This window comes from Myxocyprinus asiaticus, chromosome 32, assembly GCF_019703515.2.
Source record: "Myxocyprinus asiaticus isolate MX2 ecotype Aquarium Trade chromosome 32, UBuf_Myxa_2, whole genome shotgun sequence".
NCBI classification, from domain to species: Eukaryota; Metazoa; Chordata; class Actinopteri; order Cypriniformes; family Catostomidae; genus Myxocyprinus; species Myxocyprinus asiaticus.
This window is the reverse complement of record NC_059375.1, coordinates 980198-1004340: the sequence shown is the minus strand read 5'-3', so window position 1 is coordinate 1004340 and position 24143 is coordinate 980198. Positions and strand designations below refer to the sequence as shown.

The window sequence follows — 24143 nt, the reverse complement described above, 5'->3', positions numbered from 1 at the left end:
ATTGCTTATGCCTCAACAGTATAGAAAATGGCTTTTATTCCCCACAAACTTTGCTTTTGTGACCAGGACAGTGATATTTTGAAATGTACCTATTTCCAATGAGAAAACGGGCAAATTTGTGTCTTTTCGTTCACATAAAGTCAGAAAAAAACAACATATGAATCCAAAATCCTTCTTTATCTGTGGACCGACGAAGACACCGGCTTTGACCATTGCCTCAGACAGCTTAGGGAAGAAGTCTTGAAGGTACTTGAAGGCTGCCGACTCCTTACCTAGAGTTCTGACAAATTGTTTCACAAGGCCCAATTTGATGTGCAGTGGTGGCATCAGCACCTTCCGGGGGTCCACCAGTGGCTCCCACTTGACGTTGTTCCTCCCCACAGAGAATACGGTCCGCTGTGGCCAGTCCCGCCTGTGGTAGTGCGCCTTGGGGTCCCTGCTGTCCCAAAGGTAAAGATAGCAGGGAAACTTGGTAAAACCGCCTTGGAGACCCATCAGGAATGCCACCATTTTGAAGTCTCTTATGACCTCCCAGCTGTACTCATCATACTTCAAGGCGTCCAGCAAGGTCTTGATGCTGTTGTCATCCTCTTTGAGGTGCACCGAGTGAGCCAGGGGAAGAGACGGGTACTAGTTACCTATTTGGACCAGCACGGCTTTGAATATTACTTTAGTATAAATACATGTTAATTTGTATTCATATGTTGTTCTTTTCTGACTTTATGTGATTGAAAAGACACAAATTCGCCCGTGTTCTCACTGGAAATAGGTAAGTTTCTAAATATCACTGTCCAAGTTTGTGGGGAATAATAGACATTTTCTATACTTTTGAGGCATAAGAAATTAGGAAATAACACTTACTACCCAGAAAAAAAAAAAAAAAAAAAAGGAAATTGTGTTACACAGTGTTATCAAAGATCCTCTTGAATAATAACACAAACAAAGCATATTAGTTTTAGTATAAATAGCTTTTAATATTGTTTTCTTTTTTTTGTCTTTAGTTCTCCAGTATGATTAGTGTAAACATATAACACAAAGTCAATTCACAGTGGCAATTCAGGTAATATTACACACCTCTGTCATCACAAACATTCTCTAAATCAACTGTGTGGACAATTAACATGTGTACCAAACTGTAAGAATAAGTTGTTTATAATAGTCCAAATAACAGAAAGGTTTTTCTTGTAGCAGCAAGAGTAATGTCTTTTGAATAAAAGAATACATTACAAGTAGTATCAACAGTAAAACACTGTTATTAAGAACAGTTTGTGAATTGTGAAGATCTCATGACTGAAGTCAGTGAAACCACTCAACCGATGTCTCTTGGGACAGACTAAGGAAAATCAGCGACAGTAGTAAACCGTAAAACATTTTAATGTCAAACTGTTGGCAAAACATGAATGTTAGAACCATATCTGTTTTAAAGGGATAGTTAACATGGATTCTGGTTAAATGTCCCTTTATAAAATAATATGAATGTTTAAAAGCATTCAGGTTGTGTATTAGTGTGGATGTTGGGGTGTTTGAGAGAGTGCCTGTTGAAGTGTGATCTCCAGTCTCTGTTGAAGAGCATCCAGACGCATGTCCAGATGTTCCTTTAGTCTCCTCTCCATCTCCTCCATCCTCTTCTCGACAACCTTCTCCAATACCTGCTCAAAGCCTCCACAGCACATATGACCCTCCCTGTAAAATCAACATGGGTGGCCAAAATAACAGAAGCACTGTTGGTGTATTGCATTTCTCTTAAAAAACAAAAGATAGCAGTTCTTCCAGGGATGATAGAGATCAATGTCCCATTTAAGTTTCAGAAGTAATGAAAGCGGAAATGTGCATGAATGATAAAATGTGCTTATGCATTATACATAATGCCTGTCCTGTGAATGGATTATGTAAATACAGCCAGTTACGTCTTATAGGAGCACAAACAGGTGCAACAAAAAACCAGGTATGTGTCAAAATATCGGATCTGTTCAGTCCTTGCAGTGTAAATGAAGCCTAATATACCTGCCACTGTCTATAATGTGGTTAACATTAATCAAACAACAACAATATTAAACAGAAAAAAAGAAAACAACTCAATTCTCTTAATTCTTTGTTTGTTTCTATTAATGTTCTTTATTATTATGACTATTTACCTGAATAATAAAACAAAGAAGAAGCAATGTTAACTTTAGCTGAGAAACACAGGAAGACAATATGGCATTGTTTTAATATAAAGTAAATATATACATGTTGGGCCTCATGTATTCAGATAGAAGACAAAGGCAGGCCTAATACAGTCGTAAAAACCTAACTCAGCCCCCACCCTCCAAGTCGTAAATCTTACTGATAAAAATCGCACCAAAATCAAACAAAGGGAGTCCAAAACAGACTGCAAATCCCATGAAGCCTTGCTCACTAAAGGATCAAACTCTCAACTCCTATTGGATGAGGCACACAACAGAACGTCCCTCAAACATGACATCATCAGGAGTTGAAATACCTCTGAAATGCTTCCAGTATTCGCTTCCAGCAACTTTGTTTGCAGCGTGTGGACGCAGCTCTTCGCTGCCCTCCGGTGCAACCTCGTGGCTTAAGGAAGTAACGTCCGACTTGAAACTGTGGCCATACAATGTCCATCTCGCTGGATGAGTTGAGATTACTCTGTGTTCCACCGAACACTCTAATGGATCCGAAGGAGACCGCCGAGCAATTCGCATCTTCATCCGTTGGCCTACAGAAGTGAAGAGATTAAAGATTTCTCTTCCATCTTCAATCAAGTCGACATTTCTGAGTTCTCCGCCAGCCCACCGAGAATCAACAGCCGTACCGCCCGCTGACAGAGCGAGGAAACGGCCTCCCGTCATCACACGAGCCTCAAGGAACCGGGTCAAAGTTAAAGGACGGAGGAAAACACATTCTACCTGTGTCCTCATGCGATTCAAGTAAGAGGTTTATATCTGGGCAGAGATAGAATATTATAGCGTGTTATTCTTGTGTTTCAAGGTTTTTGCTTGTACAGTTTACGGACCGCCATGTCCGCTCATTTTTAATACTCAGGGTATTAATTATCACAAATTTGTTTTGCTGTATTGTGGTCCAACCAAATTGGACTGTTGTGCATTTTCGCCATCGCGGGTGAGACAGAAACGAAGTTCATCCATTAAAGAGTCAAATAACGCGAGACTTTTACGAGCCATCCACCGCGTCTCTGAGTGATGAACTGACAGCTGTTTTCTCTCCCACTATCGTGAAATCGGCTTTAGGGCTGTCACTTAATTCTCTCTCTCTCTCCCGTACTAACCACAAACACACACACACACACACACACACACACACACACACACACACACACACACACCTTATGTGTTATAGGATTATTTTATTTCCATATCTAATCATATCACTGTTTAGTTTGTAGTTGTAAGTCGGAAGTTTATTGACTGCATTGTATTAATTATTAATTGATATTACTGCATAAATAAACTTTGTTTATATTACAAAGAGAAGTGTTTTGGTTTGTTTTGCATACGCCTGTGTCATGCTGATGGGATGTCAGTGCTCGGATTCAAGATTTCATTCATTGTTTTTTTTCCCGAAAATCGATATTCTTCGGATGTCGATTTTCCTAAGAAAACAATCTAATATTGAGACTGTTTTAATATTCGGTTATTAGTCCCTGATTCCAGGGTGGTGTCCCATCAATATTAATCCTTATTAATATTCTGTTGATTTTTGATAATTGATAATTATCTTTGATGATTGTTGAATTTGAATGATCAATAAGCTAGTGTTCATTTTAATTAATGTTTCATCGATGTTAACAATGAATGATTATCTTTGATAACTGTTGATTTAAAGGATTTTAAAAAGCTAACATTGATTCTCATTAATGTTCTATTGATTAATAATTAATAATTATCTTTGATAATTATTAATTATTGCTAATAACCAAACCCGCTCCTAACGTAGCACACTACATTTACTGGAGCCCCATATGAGGTTTTAATGAGTTAGATTCAATTAATTAATTTAAATATTAATTAATAACTAAAGAAATAATTATTAATTATTTCTGATAGTAACACTGATCTAAACAACCAGTAAAGCCCTACATACACTACCGGTCAAAAGTTTTGAAACACTTGACTGAAATGTTTCCCATGATCTTAAAAATCTTTTGATCTGAATGCGTATGTTTAAATGTTTGAAATAAGTTTTGTAGACAAAAATATAATTATGCCACCATATTAATTTATTCATTATAAAACTAAAATTGTATTTAAATTTTTTTTTTTAATTGATGACTTGGACCAAATAATAAAGAAAAGCAGCCAATAATTGCCCAACATAGATGGGAACTCCTTCAATACTGTTTAAAAAGCATCCCAGGGTGATACCTCAAGAAGTTGGGTGAGAAAATGTCAAGAGTACATGTCTGCAAATTCTAGGCAAAGGGTGACTACTTTGAAGATGCTAAAATATAACACAGTTTTGATTTATTTTGGATTTTGTTTAGTCACAACATCATTCCCATAGTTCCATTTATGTTATTCCATAGTTTTGTTTGTAATTAACATTTTTATTGATTCATGTGCATATGACAGTGGAAAAAAACTCAACACATATATAATGAATCAACATTTTACATTTAAACCCTACTAATACAATCCCACACTGACCCCTAACAAACACCCCTGTGGTCCCACATAACACACACACACAGAATCCAAAAAATAATAATAAATATATATATATATATATATATATATATATATATATATATATATATATATATATATATATATACACACACACACATATACATACATGCATACACACACACACAAATAAATAAAATAATAAACATACATGATTAAACTACACTCTCTACATCCCCTCCCCGAGATTCCCCCAAAAAAACTAAATATTTGCCCCATTTTTTAGCAAATAAGTTCCTAAACCCCAGCCTTCTACTTACCACTTCCTCAAATGCAGCTACCCTCCCCATTTCCACACACCACAAAAGAGGGTACTCCACTTGACTTCCAGCCCCTTAAAATTACTTGCCTGCCGATCATGAGACTGGTCAGAACCCAGTTTTTTTTATATGACATCACCCAAAATACAGAGTCTGGGACAAAGCAAAACCTGAGTGTTCAAAACATCACACAAATACCTCTGAACCCTCAACCAAAACTCCTGGATCTTAACACACCCCCAAAAGACATGGGTAGTGTCTCCAACTTCTGACTGGCATCGCCAGCAAGTGGGTGTGCCTTTAAGACCAAGCCTATATAATCTAGAAGGGGTCCAATAAAATCAATGTAAAATCTTAAATTGCATAAGGTGAACTCTTGCATCTCTAGATACAGACTTGACATTTTTAAGAATCTTAGTCCACACTCCATCCTCCAATACCAAATTCAAATCTTTTTCCCATAATCTCTTAAGAGAAGTCAAGTCTCCATCCCCCAGACTCTGAATTAGTGTATAGTAATACACTGATACTTTTCCAAAAGCAGCAATCACCTCTCCCAAAGCACCTGCCACTTTAGGGGGGTGCGTGCCAGTCCCAAAAATAGTGCAGAGTAGGTGGCGAAGTTGTAAATACCTATAAAACTGAGATCTGGGAATGCCAAAATGTTGAACCAAATTTTCAAAAGATCTCAACCCTCCACTCTCATACAGGTCGCCGAGTGTATTAACCCCCCCTCACAATCCACTCTGACCAGCAGAAAGGGGACTTCTTAATACATAGTTTAGGGTTCTGCCATATTCTCGAGGCTGCTTTAAATAAATATCCAAATTAAACAATCTGGACACTTTGTCCATATCGAGTGCAAATGCAAAATAACGGGGTGCGACTTAACCTCTCCAGCTAGTTTAATCGAAAGGCTTTGCAGTGGCGAGACTGTGGGCAAGAACTTCCTATTCAATACAAAACCAGGGAGGAGCTCTCTCAGGTGGAAGCGACCAATGAGCCAAATATCTGAGACTGAATGCATAATAATACAATAAAATCTTGGGTAGGCCTAGCCCACCTTTGTCAATTGGTCTATGTAACTTATTTAAATTTAACCTGGGGCGCTTACCATTCCAAATGAAGGACTTCACTATGCTATCAAACTGCTTGAAATAAGAGAGGGGGACATCTACAGGGAGAGATTGTAGCAGGTAGTTAAATTTTGGAATACAATTCATTTTAATAACATTAACTTTCCCGATCATAGATAAATGTAATGAAGCCCACCTGTCCACATCGCTTGAAAACCTTTTTATTAAAGGGTCAAAATGAACTCTAACTAAATCAGACAAATTTGCTGGGAATAAAATACCCAAATACTTAATCCCCTGTTTGGGCCACTGGAAGGCGCACGGCTGAAAAGCCGTTACAGGGCATTATGCTGTCAGAGCCAAAGCTTCAGATTTAGACCAATTGACTTTGTATCCTGAGAGCTTGGAGAAGGAATTAATAATTCTGTGGAGGCAAGGCATAGATCTAGTGAGGTCAGAGACAAATAATAAAATATAATCCGCGTAAAGCAGAAGTTTATGCACCACACCTCCCGCCACCACCCCTGGAAAATCATCCTCCTTTCTTATCGCAGCTGCTAATGGTTCCAGGGCAAGACAGAACAATAATGGGGAAAGAGGGCAACCTTGCCGAGTGCCCCTATTCACAGTAAAATAATCTGAAATGAATCAATTTGTTTGTACCGCTGTTACAGGGTGTCTATAAAGTAACTTAAACCAACCAATAAATGTACTCCCGAACCCATGCCTTTCCAAAATCTTAAAGATAATCCCATTCTACCATATCAAACGCCTTTTCGGCGTCAAGTGAGATGACAGCGACCAGAGACTGTTCATTCGCTACTGACCACATGATACTGATGAAACGCCTAATATTATTAGAAGAGCTACGACCCTGAATAAACCCCACCTGATCTATATGTATAAGAGATGTCATAACCTTACTTAATCGGTTAGCCAAAGTTTTTTAGATTTTTACACATCCTGTGAAGTGTCAATGTTGCTCTAGGGGGCTTGCACACTTTTGCTTCACTATGATCAAGGACTGAGTCCATCAAAAGATTAAAGTCTCCTCCCAATATTATATCATGAGGGGTGCCAGCGGCTTGCAACATCCCCTCAAGATCTATTAAAAAGCCCTGATCATCAGCGTTAGATGCGTAAATATTAGCCAAAATCAGACTTTGCCCTTGACTTTCAGCTAAAACAATAATGACTCTTCCTAATTTATCTTTAATCTGTTTGAGAAATTTAAATTGTAAATGTTTATTTATCAGTATAATGACTCCCTTGCTCTTACTTGAGCCAACACTAAAGAAAACACGTCCACCCCATATCTTCCCAAATTTTTCAGCTTCCTGAGGGAAAAGATGTGTTTCTTGAAGAAACACTATATCGTATTTCTTACATTTAAGTAATAACCTTCTTTCTTTTTATGGGTTGCCCCAATCCATTTACATTCCATGTGGAGAGAGATAGTACACTTATATTAACATTTGACATATTGATATAATAAAAAAAAAAAAAAATTGTGTTTCCCATTAGTGAAACAATCAACCCACGAACATCCCCCGGAACAAAACAAACAGAAAAAAGAAAAACGGATGATGTAATCATTCCAATGTCCCGTAAAAATACTCAAAACAAACTACAGCCAGCAGGTGGAATAAGCACGAAGAACGAACAGATTAATCCACAGCTGTCCCAAAGGAGTGTTATTCAACAGAACAAGCTCCAGCCGCTAGGCGGAACCAACACAAAAAGAAACAAAACCGGCATCCCTGTTCCCCGGATGATCGAGTCAATTCACTCGGAGGCTGCATAAAAGTATATACCATGACTTACACAATCCGTCAACTTTATAAAAGACATCCTTTGTGTGAGCATGTAGATATTTTGCGGTCATCCGTAGTGTCCACTCTCAATCTGTCTGGGAACTTCAATGCAAAATTTCAAGGAAAGTTTTATTCACAAAACAAGCTCCAGCCGCACAGCGGAGCCAACGCAAAAAACCTAAAATGTCCCCCAGCCAAGTACAGCGAGTCAGGCCCACTCACATGAGAAACATCCAACGGTTTACTCAGACATTGATTCTATAAAAAGACATTGCCAGATTGGGACATGTAAATACTTTGCGACCGTTTTTCGTTTCTATTCTCAGTTTTGCTGGAAACATCAAAGCGAACGAGATCTTTTTCTGATGTAAGAGTTTCCTTGAACCGATCGCGTTTCTCTCGTCGAACTCGCAAAGTCTGGGAAAAAGAAAATATTATGGTTCTTCCAAGAAAGCTTCCCTTTGCTCCTTGCCTGGCGCAACGAGATCTTTATCGGATGACCTCAGAAATTTGGCCAGAATCGGTCGGGGCCTGTCTCCCTCAGCAGGTCTGTGAGCTGGGACTCTGTGAGCTTGCTCGATTTCCAGCTTGTGGCCTGTTATGTCGAGCAGACTCGGGAAGAGCTCGTCTTGGAATTTCACCATATCTCTGCCCTCCTCATGCTCAGGAATTGCAACAATTCTGACGTTATTCCTGCGGTTTCTATTCTCAAGATCTTCAAGCTTTTCAAGGAGATGTTCCAGATCAACTTTGGTCGCAGGTGGATTAGCTGTTAATTCCCTCTCCGAAGACTCCAAATAATCAATTCATTTCTCAGCATCTGACACTCTTGTAACTAACTCAGAGAATTTTATTTCCATCGCCGTAATCGATCGACGTATTACAGCGAGATCCTCCAAGTCAGCAAGAATCTTCATCAACATCACCGACATGTTGGACAACTGACGCTGGATCTCCTCTCCCACAGCGCCATCCAAATTGAGTCCCCGGTCTGTAGGCCTGTTGGGGCTTTCATCCTGAACACATAAGTGTCTTTTAATATCTCCAGAGCCCGAGGATTTTGACTTCTTTGCCATGTTTTGCAACAAAGGACAAATGTGTAACTGGGTGTATCAAATTTCACCAGATTATAACATGAGAATAATCAAAAATTCAGCAAAGTGCGCAGAGCTCGTCGCTCACATGTCTGCTCCTTGCATGGCGTCACCCAAAACCTCGTTATTCTATAGTTTTGATGACTTTACTATTATTCTAAAATGTGAAGAAAAAAAATATTATAATAAAGAATGAGTGTTTCAAAACTTTTGACCGGTAGTGTACATTAATAGCTATATCCATTTCTGTGGTATTGAAACTGGTGGATTTCACTAGTATTGGTAACAACAATATAAATATATACAGTTGTGCTCAAAAGTTTGCATACCCTGGCAGAAATGGTGAAATTTTGGTTTGATGAAAAAAAAAAAACTTTTATCTTTTATTTAAAGATAGTGATCATATGAAGCCATTTATTATCACATAGTTGTTTGGCTCCTTTTTAAATCATAATGATAACAGAAATCACCCAAATGGCCCTGATCAAAAGTTTACACACCCTTGAATGTTTGGCCTTGTTACAGACACACAAGGTGACACACACAGGTTTAAATGGCAATTAAAGGTTAATTTCCCACACCTGTGGCTTTTTAAATTGCAATTAGTGTCTGTGTATAAACAGTCAATGAGTTTGTTAGCTCTCACGTGGATGCACTGAGCAGGCTAGATACTGAGCCATGGGGAGCAGAATAGAACTGTCAAAAGACCTGCGTAACAAGGTAATGGAACTTTATAAAGATGGAAAAGGACATAAAAAGATATCCAAAGCCTTGAAAATGCCAGTCAGAACGGTTCAATCACTTATTAAGAAGTGGAAAATTCAGGGATCTCTTGATACCAAGCCAAGGTCAGGTAGACCAAGAAAGATTTCAGCCACAACTGCCAGAAGAATTGTTTGGGATACAAAGAAAAACCCACAGGTATCCTCAGGAGAAATACAGGCTGCTCTGGAAAAAGACGGTGTGGTTGTTTCAAGGAGCACAATATGACGATACTTGAACAAAAATGAGCTGCATGGTCGAGTTGCCAGAAAGAAGCCTTTAATGAGCCAATGCCACAAAAAAGCCCGGTTACAATATGCCCGACAACACCTTGACATGCCTCACAGCTTCTGGCACACTGTAATTTGGAGTGACGAGACCAAAACAGAGCTTTATTGTCACAACCATAAGCGCTATGTTTGGTGAGGGGTCAACAAGTCCTATAGTGAAAAGAATAGCATCCCCACTGTGAAGCAAGGTGGTGGCTCACTGATGTTTTGTGGGTGTGTGAGCTCTAAAGGCACGGGGAATCTTGTGAAAATTGATGGCAAGATGAATGCAGCATGTTATTAGAAAATACTGGCAGACAATTTGCTCTTGGACTTCCAGCACGACAATGACCCTAAGCACAAGGCCAAGTTGACCCTCCAGTGGTTACAGCAGAAAAAGGTGAAGGTTCTGGAGTGGCCATCACAGTCTCCTGACCTTAATATCATCGAGCCACTCTGGGGAGATCTCAAACGTGCGGTTCATGCAAGACGACCAAAGACTTTGCATGACCTGGAGGCATTTTGCCAAGATGAATGGGCAGCAATACCACCTACAAGTATTTGGGGCCTCATAGACAACTATTACAAAAGACTGCACGCTGTCATTGATGCTAAAGGGGGCAATACACAGTATTAAGAACTAAGGGAATGCAGACTTTTGAACAGGGGTCATTTTATTTTTTTCTTTGTTGCCATGTTTTGTTTTATGATTGTGCCATTCTGTTATAACCTACAGTTGAATATGAATCCCATAAGAAATAAAAGAAATGTGTTTTGCCTGCTCACTCATGTTTTCTTTAAAAATGGTACATATATTACCAATTCTCCAAGGGTATGCAAACTTGAGCACAACTGTATATATGACAATTACTTTTAAGTACATTACTTGGTTTACACATTACTAAAATCATATTTATGTAAAATAAACAGCTGAAGGGTGTGACAATAAAGGAGGAAATATAGACATTAATTTGAATTCGTTGGGCTGAAAAAGTGTTTTAGAAAGCAAGTATTTAGTAATGTGATTCCTTTATGATGAAGTAGTCTGATTACAATTAAAGATAAGTAATTATTCATTTGTAGTGGATTGATTTTTGAGTTACTTACCCAACATTTGTTTTGGAAGGACATTAAGATAATTAAATGCTTTCAGAATTCTCGTGATTTATATATGTATTTTTCAGCACTACCGTTTAGAAAGTATTTGCACTCACAACTGAACACTTGACTGGCTACCACAACAGTTCATTCAGAAGCACATATGACACACTTACCGCTCTCCATTCCTCTTCCTCTCTGGAGTCATGGCCTCCTCCAGATGGAGACGTGTGACCTGACCGCATACGCTCTGCAACATGGGCAGCAGCTCTGGGCTGATCGGGTCTGTGTTAGAGCTCAGCAGAGAGGACATGACACCTGGGATCTGGTTGTGTTCACTGCTGGACAGATTCTGCTGATGTTGACCTGACTCCATCCCTGCAGAGCTGGAAGCTCCGCCTCCTCTTGACAGACAGCTTAAAGCTCCACCTCCCATGAGCAAAGGAATGAATCCACCCAGCATGTCTGATTTATTCTGAACACAATACACAAAGAGAGGGACTGTTCAATTGTGATGAAAAACTACCCAACGCACAGCCTCAAAGAAACTGTTGTCCAATATTAAAAGGCTTGGAATTAAAAGGAAAAAGGGAGATTGTTTGTGTCAGGTTGAAAAATTCTACAGCTGGAGAATATGACAGGAAATAAGTAATTTATTCAGTGCTGTGAAGTACCTACAAGGGGTGGGTAATACAAGCAAAAACCAATGTCGATAACAATGATATATATTGTTACAGACTATAATATATCAGAATATAAAAAATTTTAAGGAAAAGTTATTCAGAAACGTTGGACATCTGGGACCTGTTGAAACATTGAAACAGTTATTTGAGAGGCTGGGAGGAGGGACAGAGTAGGTCAAATTTCTGAGAAAAATATTAAAAGTGGATCCCTGCAAATCAGTGACAGAAATTAACCTTTACATTAAGGGACAATTTTTGCCCCCTGGATTTGATTTTTAGGGGCATTTTTTTTTTACCTTTATGTTAAAATAAACCATTTAAAACAAATGGTATGTCATCTGTTTATGTCAATTTAATAGTGCCATCAGTCAATTTTTAATTGTGATTAATCGCATTCATTTTCCTAGTCAATTGTGATTAATTGCATAATTTTTGTAGTTAATCACAATTAACCGCCTAATTTTCATAGTTAATCGTGATTAATCGCAGATTTTTCGTGCTGAAATGTGACTCTAAATATACGTATTTTCCAGTCAAAATGCATTAATTTATTATATAGGAGATAAAATAAAACAATATGTAACTGCACTATAATGCTTTATTAACATTTCCAAACAAAGCTTTCCACAATATAAAGATAAAAATGCACTAAAATAGCACCAATTCAAGTAACATTAAACATTTCCCAAAGTCTAAGTGGGAGTTTGACTAATTGAAAGAACTAGTCTCCCCATATGTTGCATATTCATTGCAATGGGCATTAAATCCCTTAAACATCCTCCACAATATTAATCTGCTGATAGACTGTAAATATCTGCTTTGTTACAACAATTGTGAAGCCACATTCATGATTGGTGTCAGAGCGTCAACGCCAGCATTAATCGCTGCTTTGAACTCACCATGAAAAGCGCTTACAAATTTGATGTGCTTCTGTGGTAATTAAAATGAGCCTTACATTGGCTGAAAATACTTGATTTGGTCTGTTTTGTCCATCAAATAGCATTAAGAGCTCCTTTCTCCATCATTTGATCACTGACACTGCTGTTGTGTCTGTTTGTGGTGTGTGTGTCAGTGTAATGACTCCGGACAGACACATCGCAAAGGTTCCGCTGTTCCAACCAAGCGTTTATGCTGGTTTATGCTGTAATAATGGTAAATGTGTTAATCATGATTTAATAAAGGCATTCGACTTTTTTCATTAATCCCATGTGTTAATGCGTTAATTCGACCAGCTCTACTACATAATCACTTCATTAATACAAATTCTCAAGAATGAGACTATATTACCTATTACCTTAAGAATTAAATCAACACGTAAAAATGACATACTACGTTTAACTGGGACTATAATAGAATAGTAAATACTATATCGAATAAAACACAAAATAATTCATTTTAGGGGCATTTTTTGCCCCCACATTTTGTATTTTGGTGGCATTTTTGCCCCGAGCCCCCCTTCATTTCTGACCCTGCTGCAAATCCTCAGGGAAAATGACTTGGTATAAAAACTGGCATTAACTCTGCATCTTTGCAAGTAAATGGCAGCATGTAATGAGAAGATCAACAACTTCGAGGTAAACGTTGATCTCATTTACATGTTTTGAAGAAATTATCACACTTGTTGAAAAGAAAAGTCACTTTGGCAACAGAAAAGACAAGAAATCTCTCAAACAACACACAGCTAAAGCTGTTCTGTAAGGAGTGGGCAAAAATGTCTGGTGATGTCAGATACTGAGAGAATACTGCAAGAAACGCCTACAAGAAATAATTTCTGCCAAAAACAGGCAGATAAACAGCAGAATAAACTATGTTTGAAGATTTTCTGAAGATAATATGAGTGGTGCTTTCCTGTGCAATACTCGCTGCCATGATTCTAGGGTGTTATGGGTGGTTGACAGTGCATTGCTATGTGGTTACTACAGCATTCTAGGTGGTTACAATTCGCTATGATATTCTAAGGGTGTGTTCACACTTGGCAGGTTTGGTTTGATTAAAACAAACTCTGGTGTGATTGCTCTGTTAGTGCGGTTCATTTGAACAAGTGTGAACACTGCCATCCGAACCTTGGTGCGCACCAGACAAGCGGACCGAGACCGCCTGAACAGTGGGTCTCGGTCCGCTTCCAAACGAACTCTGGTGCGGTTCGATTGATATATGCACGCTACATGGACCAAAGACATCTAAATGGACCAAAAACAGGAAGTAATTTGCTTAATACTGACCTCAAGCATACCTGGTTCTTCTCATCATAGGAGCTGTGTTGCCCATTACAGTTCGGTACAGGCGTCGGAACCGCCGTCAGCCGTCCTTGCAGCATATCTTTGTTTGTGTGTGCAACGGAGGAATTCCTGGCGCTGTTTTGACTCCTTTACACATTTTATTAGCTCTTCTTTTGTTCTCAGCTGGTAAAAATACCACCATATGTACTTATATAAATCTAACGAGCGCATTTCGCCCAGCAGCCAGCATTATTTTGGATGTTCGGCAAGTTCCGTCACAAAATGTACGTCATAAAAGCTGTCCAATCAGGTTGTAACTTTTTCCTGATGCCTTTTGTTTTGTAGCTTTAGGTTCGGTGTTAAAAATGCCAGTGTGAACGCCAAGCGAACCAGGACTACATGTTTCATTTTCTTTTTTGGTCCAGACCAAGAGAACCAAGAGAACCAAACTACAAGTGTGGACACACCCTAAGAAACTTGATATTCACAAATTATAATTGTAGTTTTGTGGATTTTAGTCTGTGTGTGCTAGCGCTGAAGCCATCGATCTGAAGTGTACTCAAAGTAGACTAAATAAACTTGTCTGTGATCAGTCATGTAGTGTGTATATGTTTAAATATATGCACACATACATGTTTTGAATATATAATACAACCAGTGTTGCAAAGATCAGAGTAGTCATGATGATAAAGAAGTCTACTTCAATAAAAGACAGGATCCAGACCTTCTGCTGGCACTGCACCAGCTCCATGAGGTTCTGAGCTCCTGGTGAGAGAGTGGTGCCCATCTCCTCCATCATAGCCCGCACCCGCTGAAGGTCAATGCCTGGATCCACGCTCGCACCTCCCTGCCTGTCCATGAGCGTCTCCAGTCCCACACCCAGGCGGGCGATAGCCACAGAGGAGCGTCCACCCAGAGACAGCAGCTGTACAAAGACACCACACTGATGCTGAGTCAGTCTGAATGTTTAGAATGAGACATTCAATGACATGCACGCCATACCTTCATCTCACAGGATGCAGCAGGACTTTCCAACACCACACAATTCCTGTAGAAAGACCTCTTATCCTCAGAACTAACAGAAAACAGCAGCAGTCAGTCATGATGATTTCAGCCTAAACATGGTAAGGTTTATACCTATGAACTGCTCTTAAAATACCCATCACTGTGTGATCTTTGAACTTCCTCCCCACGGCAGGTGCCCCAGTATTCTCCAGACAGCGAGTACACTTCAATAGTGCGTGCCTCACTGAGCACCTGAAGACTGCTGATCACAGCTGGAGAGTCTGGCGTACACATCAGCGTGATGACACATGGACAGTCCTCCTCAGCTCGATCCAAACACACCGCTTCACACCTGTAGAGATACACCTGCATCCACTCGTTAAAAGTCAACTGAGACATCATGAAGTGGGGCTTGGAGTGTAAAGGCTTTTTAAACTTGTACACTAAAATCAGTATTGATGTTTAAATAACACTTCAGTGAGCAGCTCCGATCAGGTGAAAGTGACACTCACCTGTCATGATCAAAGCTGCAGTCGTCATCAGTGGGTTTGTTGTTTTGTGTTGTAATGATGATATCAGACAGCTGCTTCTGTGATGAGATCGACCATGAGCAGTACACAGAGATCAGACCATCTTTACAGCAGTTCATCCTGGACAAATGATCTTTACTGCCAGAAGAACTGCCGCGATACGAGCTGGATCAAAAAACACAATAAAGATGAATGTTTTACATTTGATGTGTGAAGGGTTCTAAACAGAAATGCTCCATTCTTGCACTATTCGGCGTTATCTGATCAATTAATAGAATAAAAGTAGCGTTTTTCGATCTAACACTACAGATTGATATAGTGAATATACAGTATATCTGTCCAGTGCTGCAGCAGACGTCCATTCACATCATATGTCTGAGTAAAATAACAACTGTTTACCGCCACCTCCTGTACTGGAGTGTGAAGAGACTGCAGATCTTCTTCTTCTTCTTCTTCTTCTTCTTCTTCTGGGTTTTTAACGGCGGCTGGCATCCAACGTAAATGGCGCATTACCGCCACCTTCTGCTCCGGAGTGTGGAACAGAGCTTAAATTCTACCTATCAATCCTGTTTTTCTTATGAATTCAAAGAAAGTTCTACTGTTTTTCCAACTTGACATATTTGTTAATTCCTTAATACTGCACTCCTTAATTCCATTCTTCATCAACTCCATCATATTTAGTGCATTCAGTAATTACATGTTTTATATTCTCCTCAACCTGACAGTATTCACACAACTCATCTGGATGTTTTCCTATTATTTTTTAGTGTACTATTTAAATTTGAATGTCCTAACCTTATTCTGTTGTAAACAACTTCCTCTTTCCTCGACTTACCTATATTTCCTATTTTCTGATTAACTTTATTGGTTATGCTGTAAAGAAATCTACCCTTTATTTAATTCTTCCACTTTCCTTGCCATTCTTCTATTGCTTTACACCAAATTACTGCTTTAACTTCTGACTTACTTAATGCAACTTGTAATTCTATTGTTTCTCTTTGTAATGCTTGTTTTGCTAATTTATCCACCTCCTCATTTCCCTTTATACCCACATGTGCCGGAACCCATATAAACCTAATTACTGTACCCTCTCGAATTATTCTTGTATGTACTTGTAAAATTCTAAACAGAATATCTTGTTGGCTGGATTTGAAAGATCTCAGGCTCTTAAGAACATACTAAAATGTATTCTGGTTTGTGTTCTTCTACCCACTGTAAAGCCATGAATATTGCCAGCATTTCCACTGTATAAACTCCCAAATAGTTTGAACTTCGTTTTATTCCACTTTCTTTCCATTTTGGTACTATAAATGCTGCTCCAGTTGAGTGATGATCTGGAAGTTTTGATCCATCTGTAAATATTTGTATATATTGGGGGTAATTAACACTGACATGGATTGAAAATTCTGTTGGTAAATCTATTTCCCCTCTTCCTGCTTTCTTTATTTCCAACATATGCATGTCTGTTTGTGGTGTCTTATGTACCTACGGTTCTGTTTCTGGGATTACAACTGTTGGGCCAATCTTGACTCTATTAATCCCCATTTCTTTTGCATATATTTTACTAGCCCATCCAAAACTATTTCTTTTATCTTGTTCCCAGCTTTCTTGTATCACCATTTTTGTAGGATGTTCCTCTTTATGCCCTTTAAGATTGACCCAGAAATTAATCATTAGCTGTTTCCTCCTTGTTTCTAGTGGCATCTCTCCTGTCAGAACTTGTAGAGCTGATATGGATGTTGTTTTTACTGCTCCACTGCACTGCCTCAGAGCTTGAGCTTATATCTTATTTATTTTTTCCAATAAAGCTTTTGATGTTGACCCATATACTATACTTCCATAATCAATCACAGACCTAATCATTGTCACATATATAGTTTTTAATGAGGAGAAGTTTGTACCCCATTCTACTCCACTTAAACTCCTCATGATGTTTATTACTTTCTGACACTTTCCAGCTATTTTATTTATATCATCTGCCCATTTTAATTTTGTGTCAAATAAGATTCCTAAAAATCTAAAACGTTCATCCTGTCCAATGTTCTTTCACACATTTTCAGGTTCATTTCTGGTGAACCTTTTCCTTGTAAAAACTACTGTATTTGTCTTTTCTACTGAGAATTTAAATCCCCATTTTTCCACCTTTATTATTGCTTCTTGTATCTTTCTATTTATATGCAGAATGTTCCTTCCTCTGTTCCAAATTGCCTCATCATCTGCAAAAAGAGATCTTCATATATCTGGTTGAACTTGGGAAAAAACATCATTAATCATTATAGAAAACTTGTGGAGACTCATTTTCTATTTCATGTCTATTTGATATTTCATTTCCTACCCTTACCTGAATATTCCTATTTCCCATAAAATCTTCCTCCTATATTCATCATTTTTAGTTTTATCAGAAGACCCTCTTTCCACATCATGTCATATGCTTTTTCAACATAAAAAAATACAGCTATAACTGATTCTTTATTTATCTGTGCTTTTCTAATTTCATTTTTCAGACACACAATAGGATCCATTGTTCCTCTTCCTTTTCTAAATCCACTCTGGTATTTTATTATTAGTCCTCTCTTTTCTAAAGAATATGTTAACCTTTGTGTGACCATCCTTTCCATAATTTTACATATATTCGATGTAATCAGCCTGTAATTAGTGGGATTAGATGGATCCTTCCCAGGCTTCCTAATAGGAATTATTATAACTTCTTTCCATGCATTTGGATGCCTAACTTCCTCCCATTCTCTATTATATAGTGTCAACAGTTTCCTCATTGCCCCATCCTTAAGATGTCTCAGCATTACGTACCCTATTTGATCCTTCCACGGTAATGTACAAGTATTGGCTGATTTATTTAAAGCTCTTTTCATTTCTTCTAGAGTAAATATTTTCTCTTTGTAATTTCTCTCCTGCTTCTTCCTTCTTCATTTAAGTTCCCTGACCCATGTATCTGGACCAAAGCTTTTACCAACATTTCTGCTTTATCTTTGTCTGTAACTGCTACTTCAGCTTCTACTTCTAATACTGGATACTCTCATTCCTTTCTATTACCCCCATTCTCTTGATCATATTCCACACTTCTCCTACTGGAGTTGATCTTCCTATCTCATTGCAAAAACTTTGCCAGCTTCCTCTCTTAGCTTGTCTTATTGTTTTCCTCACTACCGCTTGGGCTCTCTGGTATTCAATTAATTGTGTATAATTATGTGTTCTCTTAAGATTTCTAAAAGCTCTATTTCTGTCTCTTATCGCCTTGCTACACTTATCAGTCCACCATGGAACAGCTTTCCTTTTCATTCTCCCTTTACTTTTTGGTATTGTTTCTGATGCTGCCTCTAGGATTCTTTTACAAAGTTTCTCATTTAATTTCTCAATATCTTCTTTTCATCAATTACTGTCACTCTTTTCTCACATATTCTCTCAAATTCAATCCAATCTGCTTTTTCATAAATCCACCTTCCCCCTCCTTGTGTTGCTATCTTATCTGTGTCAATATCCATTGTTGTGACTATTGGGTAATGATCACTCCCTATGCTATTTTCTTCCCATACCTCCCAATTACATTTTCTAGCCAAATTATTAGACATTAATGATAAATCCAGCACTGATTCCAATCCGGTATAAACATCTAACCTAGAAACCCTCCCATCATTCAGACATACCAGTTCCTTTCCCTCTATTACATTTTCTACTACCTTTCCATTTGCATCTATGTTCCTACTGGCCCAAAGTGTATTATGCACATTTAAGTCCCCACACCATATTACTCTTTGTCTTTCTTGTCCCTGTACTTCCGACAGTCTGTCTAACTCTAATCTTTTACACGGATTATAATAATTGATAATCACCATCTCCTGTTCCCTACACCACATTTCCACCACAACATATTCTTGATCTTTTCCCTTTCCCAGTACTCTATATGGTGTTTCTTGTTTAATAAATGTTGCACATCCCTCAACATTCCCTCTTCCCTATCACTTCTTAATACTATATACCCTTGTAAAACAAAATTCATATAATGTTTCAACCATGTCTCTTGAACACAAATTACATCTGGCTTTATCAGTAATCCTTCAATAAAATGCTTAAACTCTTGACCATTTGCTATTAGAGATCTTGCATTCCATTGAAGTATTACTGCCATAACTAATTATTATCCACATGATTCTTGACTGGATTTATCTGGAGTTCATCTCTTACTTCTTCCCATGTTAACCCTTCCATTCCTAGGTGATGTATTGCTGCTATGACTATCAATTGTATTTTTAGAGTTTTATGGCACTTTTCAACTGCACGTTACGGTTCGACTCGACAAGACTCTGCTCGCTTTACTTTTCTGAGCTTGCTTTTCCACTGCAGTTTAGTGCAGCCTCAACATGGGTGGGATTATAGGCTGATTGTCATAGTTGCACAGCCTCTACTGCCGTGACATCATCTTAAATGTAACACAAACACACAACAAAGGAGCAATGGAGGATATCGAAGGAATGGTGTTCTTGATTCTCGGCATGTGGCTCTTTTTAACAGTAAGACGACAAACTTTGTTTCAAAAGAGGCTGACGGCAGCAAGACAAAATACAACTAAAAAAACAGGAGAGTTTGGGAAATCATACACCAAAGTGCAGACGAGGACATCACTGTGTTAGCTCAAAGACAATGCACAAGGGTAAGCTAACCTGCCATCTAGCTTATTCTCTCTGACCAATCAGTGATCTGCAGGGTTTTGACGTCACATTTAGTATCGGCTCGGCTCCCTTGGAACCTCGACTGAGGTAGTACTAAAAAAAGTATCAGGTACCAGGTACTATTCACAGTGGAAAACCCCCAAAAAGTGAGCAGAGTCGAGTCGAGTCGAGCCGTACCGTGCAGTGGAAAAGCCCCAATCCCGGCTGTACTGTTTATAATTCCTGCAATAAATGTTACCAACTTTCTCTTTTCAATTCTTATATTTTCCCTTGTTACTTCATTTTTTCCTCCCATCTGTTCCCATGTTGTACATTATGACCTATCTCTTGTCCTCTAATCTGTTTTGCAGCCTCGGCATATGTAATTTTCTTCTCTGCTCTCCTTTTCTGTATCTCTATTTCCCATTTCACTACTTCACATCCACTATATGCAGCACTGTGGGCCTCTCCACAGTTACAACACTTTGGTTGCACTCCCTCCCCACATTTACATATTCATGATTCCCTCCACAGTGTGCACATCTACGTTCATCTCTACACCTTGAGCCAACATGTCCAAACTTTTGGCAATTGAAACATCTCATTGGCCCTGGTGTATATTCTCTCACATTATAGGTCATAAACCCTAACATCACTTTTTTTTTTTTTTTGGTATTTCTTCTTCTTGAAATTCTATCATTACTGATTCAGTTTCTCTCCTATTTCCTTCCACATTTGATTTCATTCTTTGCGCATTCAATATTATTCCTCCTTTTACATTACTTTTAATTTCTATGTTAAGTGGTACCCCAGAAATAACACCTTTTTGTTCCATTTTTCTCCTACTTTGTTTGTACTAACCACTTTAATTCTGGCAATTTCCTTAAGTTTAAGAGCTTTATTTGCCTGTTCTTCTTTGTTACATCCCACTAACAAATTTCCATCAGATAGTACTTTTGCAAAATCTATATTTCCAATAGATTTATTTATCATCTATTTTAATGGATTAATTTTACTTACCCCAAATTGATCAACAAACCTTATGATGCATTTAATATTTTCCTCACTTTGTTCATCTGGTTCTTCTGAACCACTTCTATCCTTCCTTTTTCCCCCTCATTTACTTCTTACCTCTTTCCAACTTTCCCTGTAAGATCCACCATTTTCTCCTTCACCTCCTACCCCAATAGAATCTATGTAAAATCTTGAATTGTATAAGGTGTACCCTTGCATCTCTAGATGTAGACTTTATGTTTTTTAGAATCCTAGCCCACACTCCCTCCTTCAATACCAAGTTGAAATCTTTCTCCCATAATCTGTTGAGAGAAGTTGAAGCTCCATCCCCCAGACTCTGAATTAGCAGGAAGTAATACACTGATGCCGCATTACCTTTTCCAAAAGCCGTAATCACCACTCCCAGAGTATCTGCCGCTTTAGAGGGGTGTATGCTACTCCCAAAATAGTACAGAGCAGGTGGCCCAGCTGTAAATACCTAAAGAACTGAGATCTGGGAATCACAAAATGTTGAACCATATTTTCAAAAGATCTCAACACTCCACTCTCATATAGGTCACCTAGCATATTAACCTCCATCTCAATCCACTCTGACCAGCAGAAAGGGGACTTCTTAATACATAATTTTGGATTCTGCCATATGCTCGAGGCAACATTTAAATAAATGTCGGAATTAAACACTATGGACACTTTTGACCATACCTAGTGCAAATGCGAGACAGCGGGGTGTAAATTAACTCCTCCGGTTAGTTTGATAGAAAGGCTTTGCAATGGCGAAATAGGGGCAAGAACATCCTGTTCACTACAAAACCAGGGAATGCATAATAATAAAACAAAATCTTGTGTAGGCCTAGCCCGCCTTTGTCAATCGGCCTATGTAACTTATTGAAATGTAATCTGGGACGCTTACCATTCCAAATGAAGGACTTCGCTATGCTATCAAATTACTTGAAATAAGAGAGGGGGACATCTACAGGGAGACATTGTAGCAGGTAGTTAAATTTTGGAATACAATTCATTTTAATAACATTAACCTTCTCAATCATAGATAAATGTAATGAAGCCCACCTTCCCACATCGCTTGAAATTTTTTTATTAAAGGGTCAAAATGAACTCTAATTAAATCACACAAATTTGCTGGGAATAAAATATCCAAATACTTAATGCCCTGTTGGGGCCACTGGAAGGTGCCCGGCTGAAAAGCCGTTACTGGGCAGTACGCTGTCAGAGCCAATGCTTCAGATTTAGACCAATTGACTCTGTATCCTGTGAATTTATAAAAGGAATTAATAATCCTGTGGAGGCAAGGTATAGATCTAGAAGGGTCGGAGATGAATAATTAATTCATTTCATTTGCATAAAGCAAAAACTTATGCGCCATACCTCCCGCCACCACCCCTGGAAAATCATCTTCCCTTCTTATCGCAGCTGCTAATGGTTCCAGGGCAAAACAAAACAATAATGGGGAAAGAGAGCAACCCTGCCGGTTGACCCTACCCAGAGTAAAATAATCTGAAATGAATCCATTTATTTGTACCGCCACTACCGGATGTCTATAAAGTAACTTAATCCATCCAATAAAAGTATTCCCAAACCCGTATATTTCCAAAATCTAAAAAGACAATCCATTCTACCATATCAATTGCCTTTTTGGCGTCAAGTGAGATGGCAGTGACCGGAATCTGATCATTCGCCACTGACCACATGATATTGATGAGACACCTAATGTTATCAGAAGAGCTACAACCCTGAATAAACCCCACCTGATCTATATGTATAAGAGATGTCATAACTTCACTTAATCGATTAACAAAAATTTTTGACAATATTTTAACATCTAGCTGTATAGGAGCCATGTAATTTGTGTGATGTCTGTTTAAATTCTAAATGTCATGTGACAATGGGAACAAAGTGCATAAACACCTGTGGTTGTATGTGTAGTAAGGAGAAAGGGGGTGAGCTGGGAGCATGTATTTTTTGTTGACTGTAGAAATGGCTTAAGGTATCAAAAATGTCTTTTAATAACACCATCATCTGAATTTATGTTTTTAAATGCAATGATCTTTGCATGTTGGATGATCATTAAATAAAGAGTGAAGATGCAAGCATTTTGGACTATCTTGTTGATGAGTCACAGAAGTTAACTCCTTGTTTAGCCCCTCAGCGGCAAATTGTTTGTTTTTATTGAAGTCGCTGGAATACTAGTCAACAAAAAACTGTGAGACGTTCAAATCTACTTTGGATTACAGAAAGAGCTCCATCGGCATACTGGATAATCAAGGAAATGCTCTGCTGATGGAATATGAACTTGCTTTTGCTCGTTTAACTGGAAATGGATTATTTCACGATTGGGATTTTTACATGGAGGACAGTTTGGACTGCCACATTTGGACATGTTCATTGAAGCTGAAGCTGAAGCGGTAGGCCATTGCGTTGTGATTTTGTGCTTTAATCTGTTTTGAGGTTTGATGTTTGGAAACAGTTTGCCAGTACGCATTGCTGTTGGTGTGTTTGCAAACTCTTTTCCAGAGTCACGGGTTTTCATGAATTTATAAGAATGGTGAATTATCTCTGATGATGTGTATTGTTTGGGAAGTGTTTGATTGTTTTGCATTTATACGTGCTGCGACGCGGAGGTTCGCATGACTTTGATTGTGCTTGGCAATACCATTGAAAATAATCATGAGTGATTCTGAGACTGGTGCCTGGTGAGTTGGACCTGAACAGGAAAATTTTAAAAGAAAAGTTCAACTTACTGTAAAGGCTGTGGCTAACAAAATTGAACAGCTTCAGAAAGAAAGAAAAAGAAATGTAAATGTGATTAAAATGTCTATACCAGCCATCAAAGAGCTCATGCAGAGAAATAAGAAGTAAGAAATAAGAATCAGCTATACAGTCTGAACTTGAACATTTAATGCAGCTTTTTAAAGAGACAATCAAACTTCATGATTCAGG

General features: G+C 38.4%; 1 protein-coding gene across 6 annotated transcripts; it reads right to left on the bottom strand.

Annotated features, from left to right (window-relative positions):
• Window positions 1-949: 949 nt before the first annotated feature.
• On the bottom strand, window positions 950-15927 carry c32h10orf88 (chromosome 32 C10orf88 homolog). Of its 6 annotated transcripts, none has more exons than XM_051667798.1 (8): window positions 15910-15927; window positions 15493-15675; window positions 15135-15332; window positions 14978-15050; window positions 14700-14918; window positions 11250-11548; window positions 2483-2713; window positions 950-1683 (listed from the first exon to the last, which is right to left on the bottom strand). In XM_051667798.1, the coding sequence occupies exons 2-8, from the start codon at window positions 15627-15629 to the stop codon at window positions 1503-1505; spliced, it is 1338 nt and encodes a 445-aa protein (XP_051523758.1). In that variant the 5' UTR covers window positions 15630-15675; window positions 15910-15927; the 3' UTR covers window positions 950-1502. The 6 variants fall into 6 exon arrangements, with proteins under 6 accessions (XP_051523758.1, XP_051523757.1, XP_051523759.1 ...); XM_051667797.1 differs by lacking the exon at window positions 15910-15927 and adding an exon at window positions 15839-15877; XM_051667799.1 differs by lacking the exon at window positions 15910-15927 and having other exon boundaries at window positions 14700-14900; window positions 15493-15890.
• Window positions 15928-24143: the final 8216 nt, after the last annotated feature.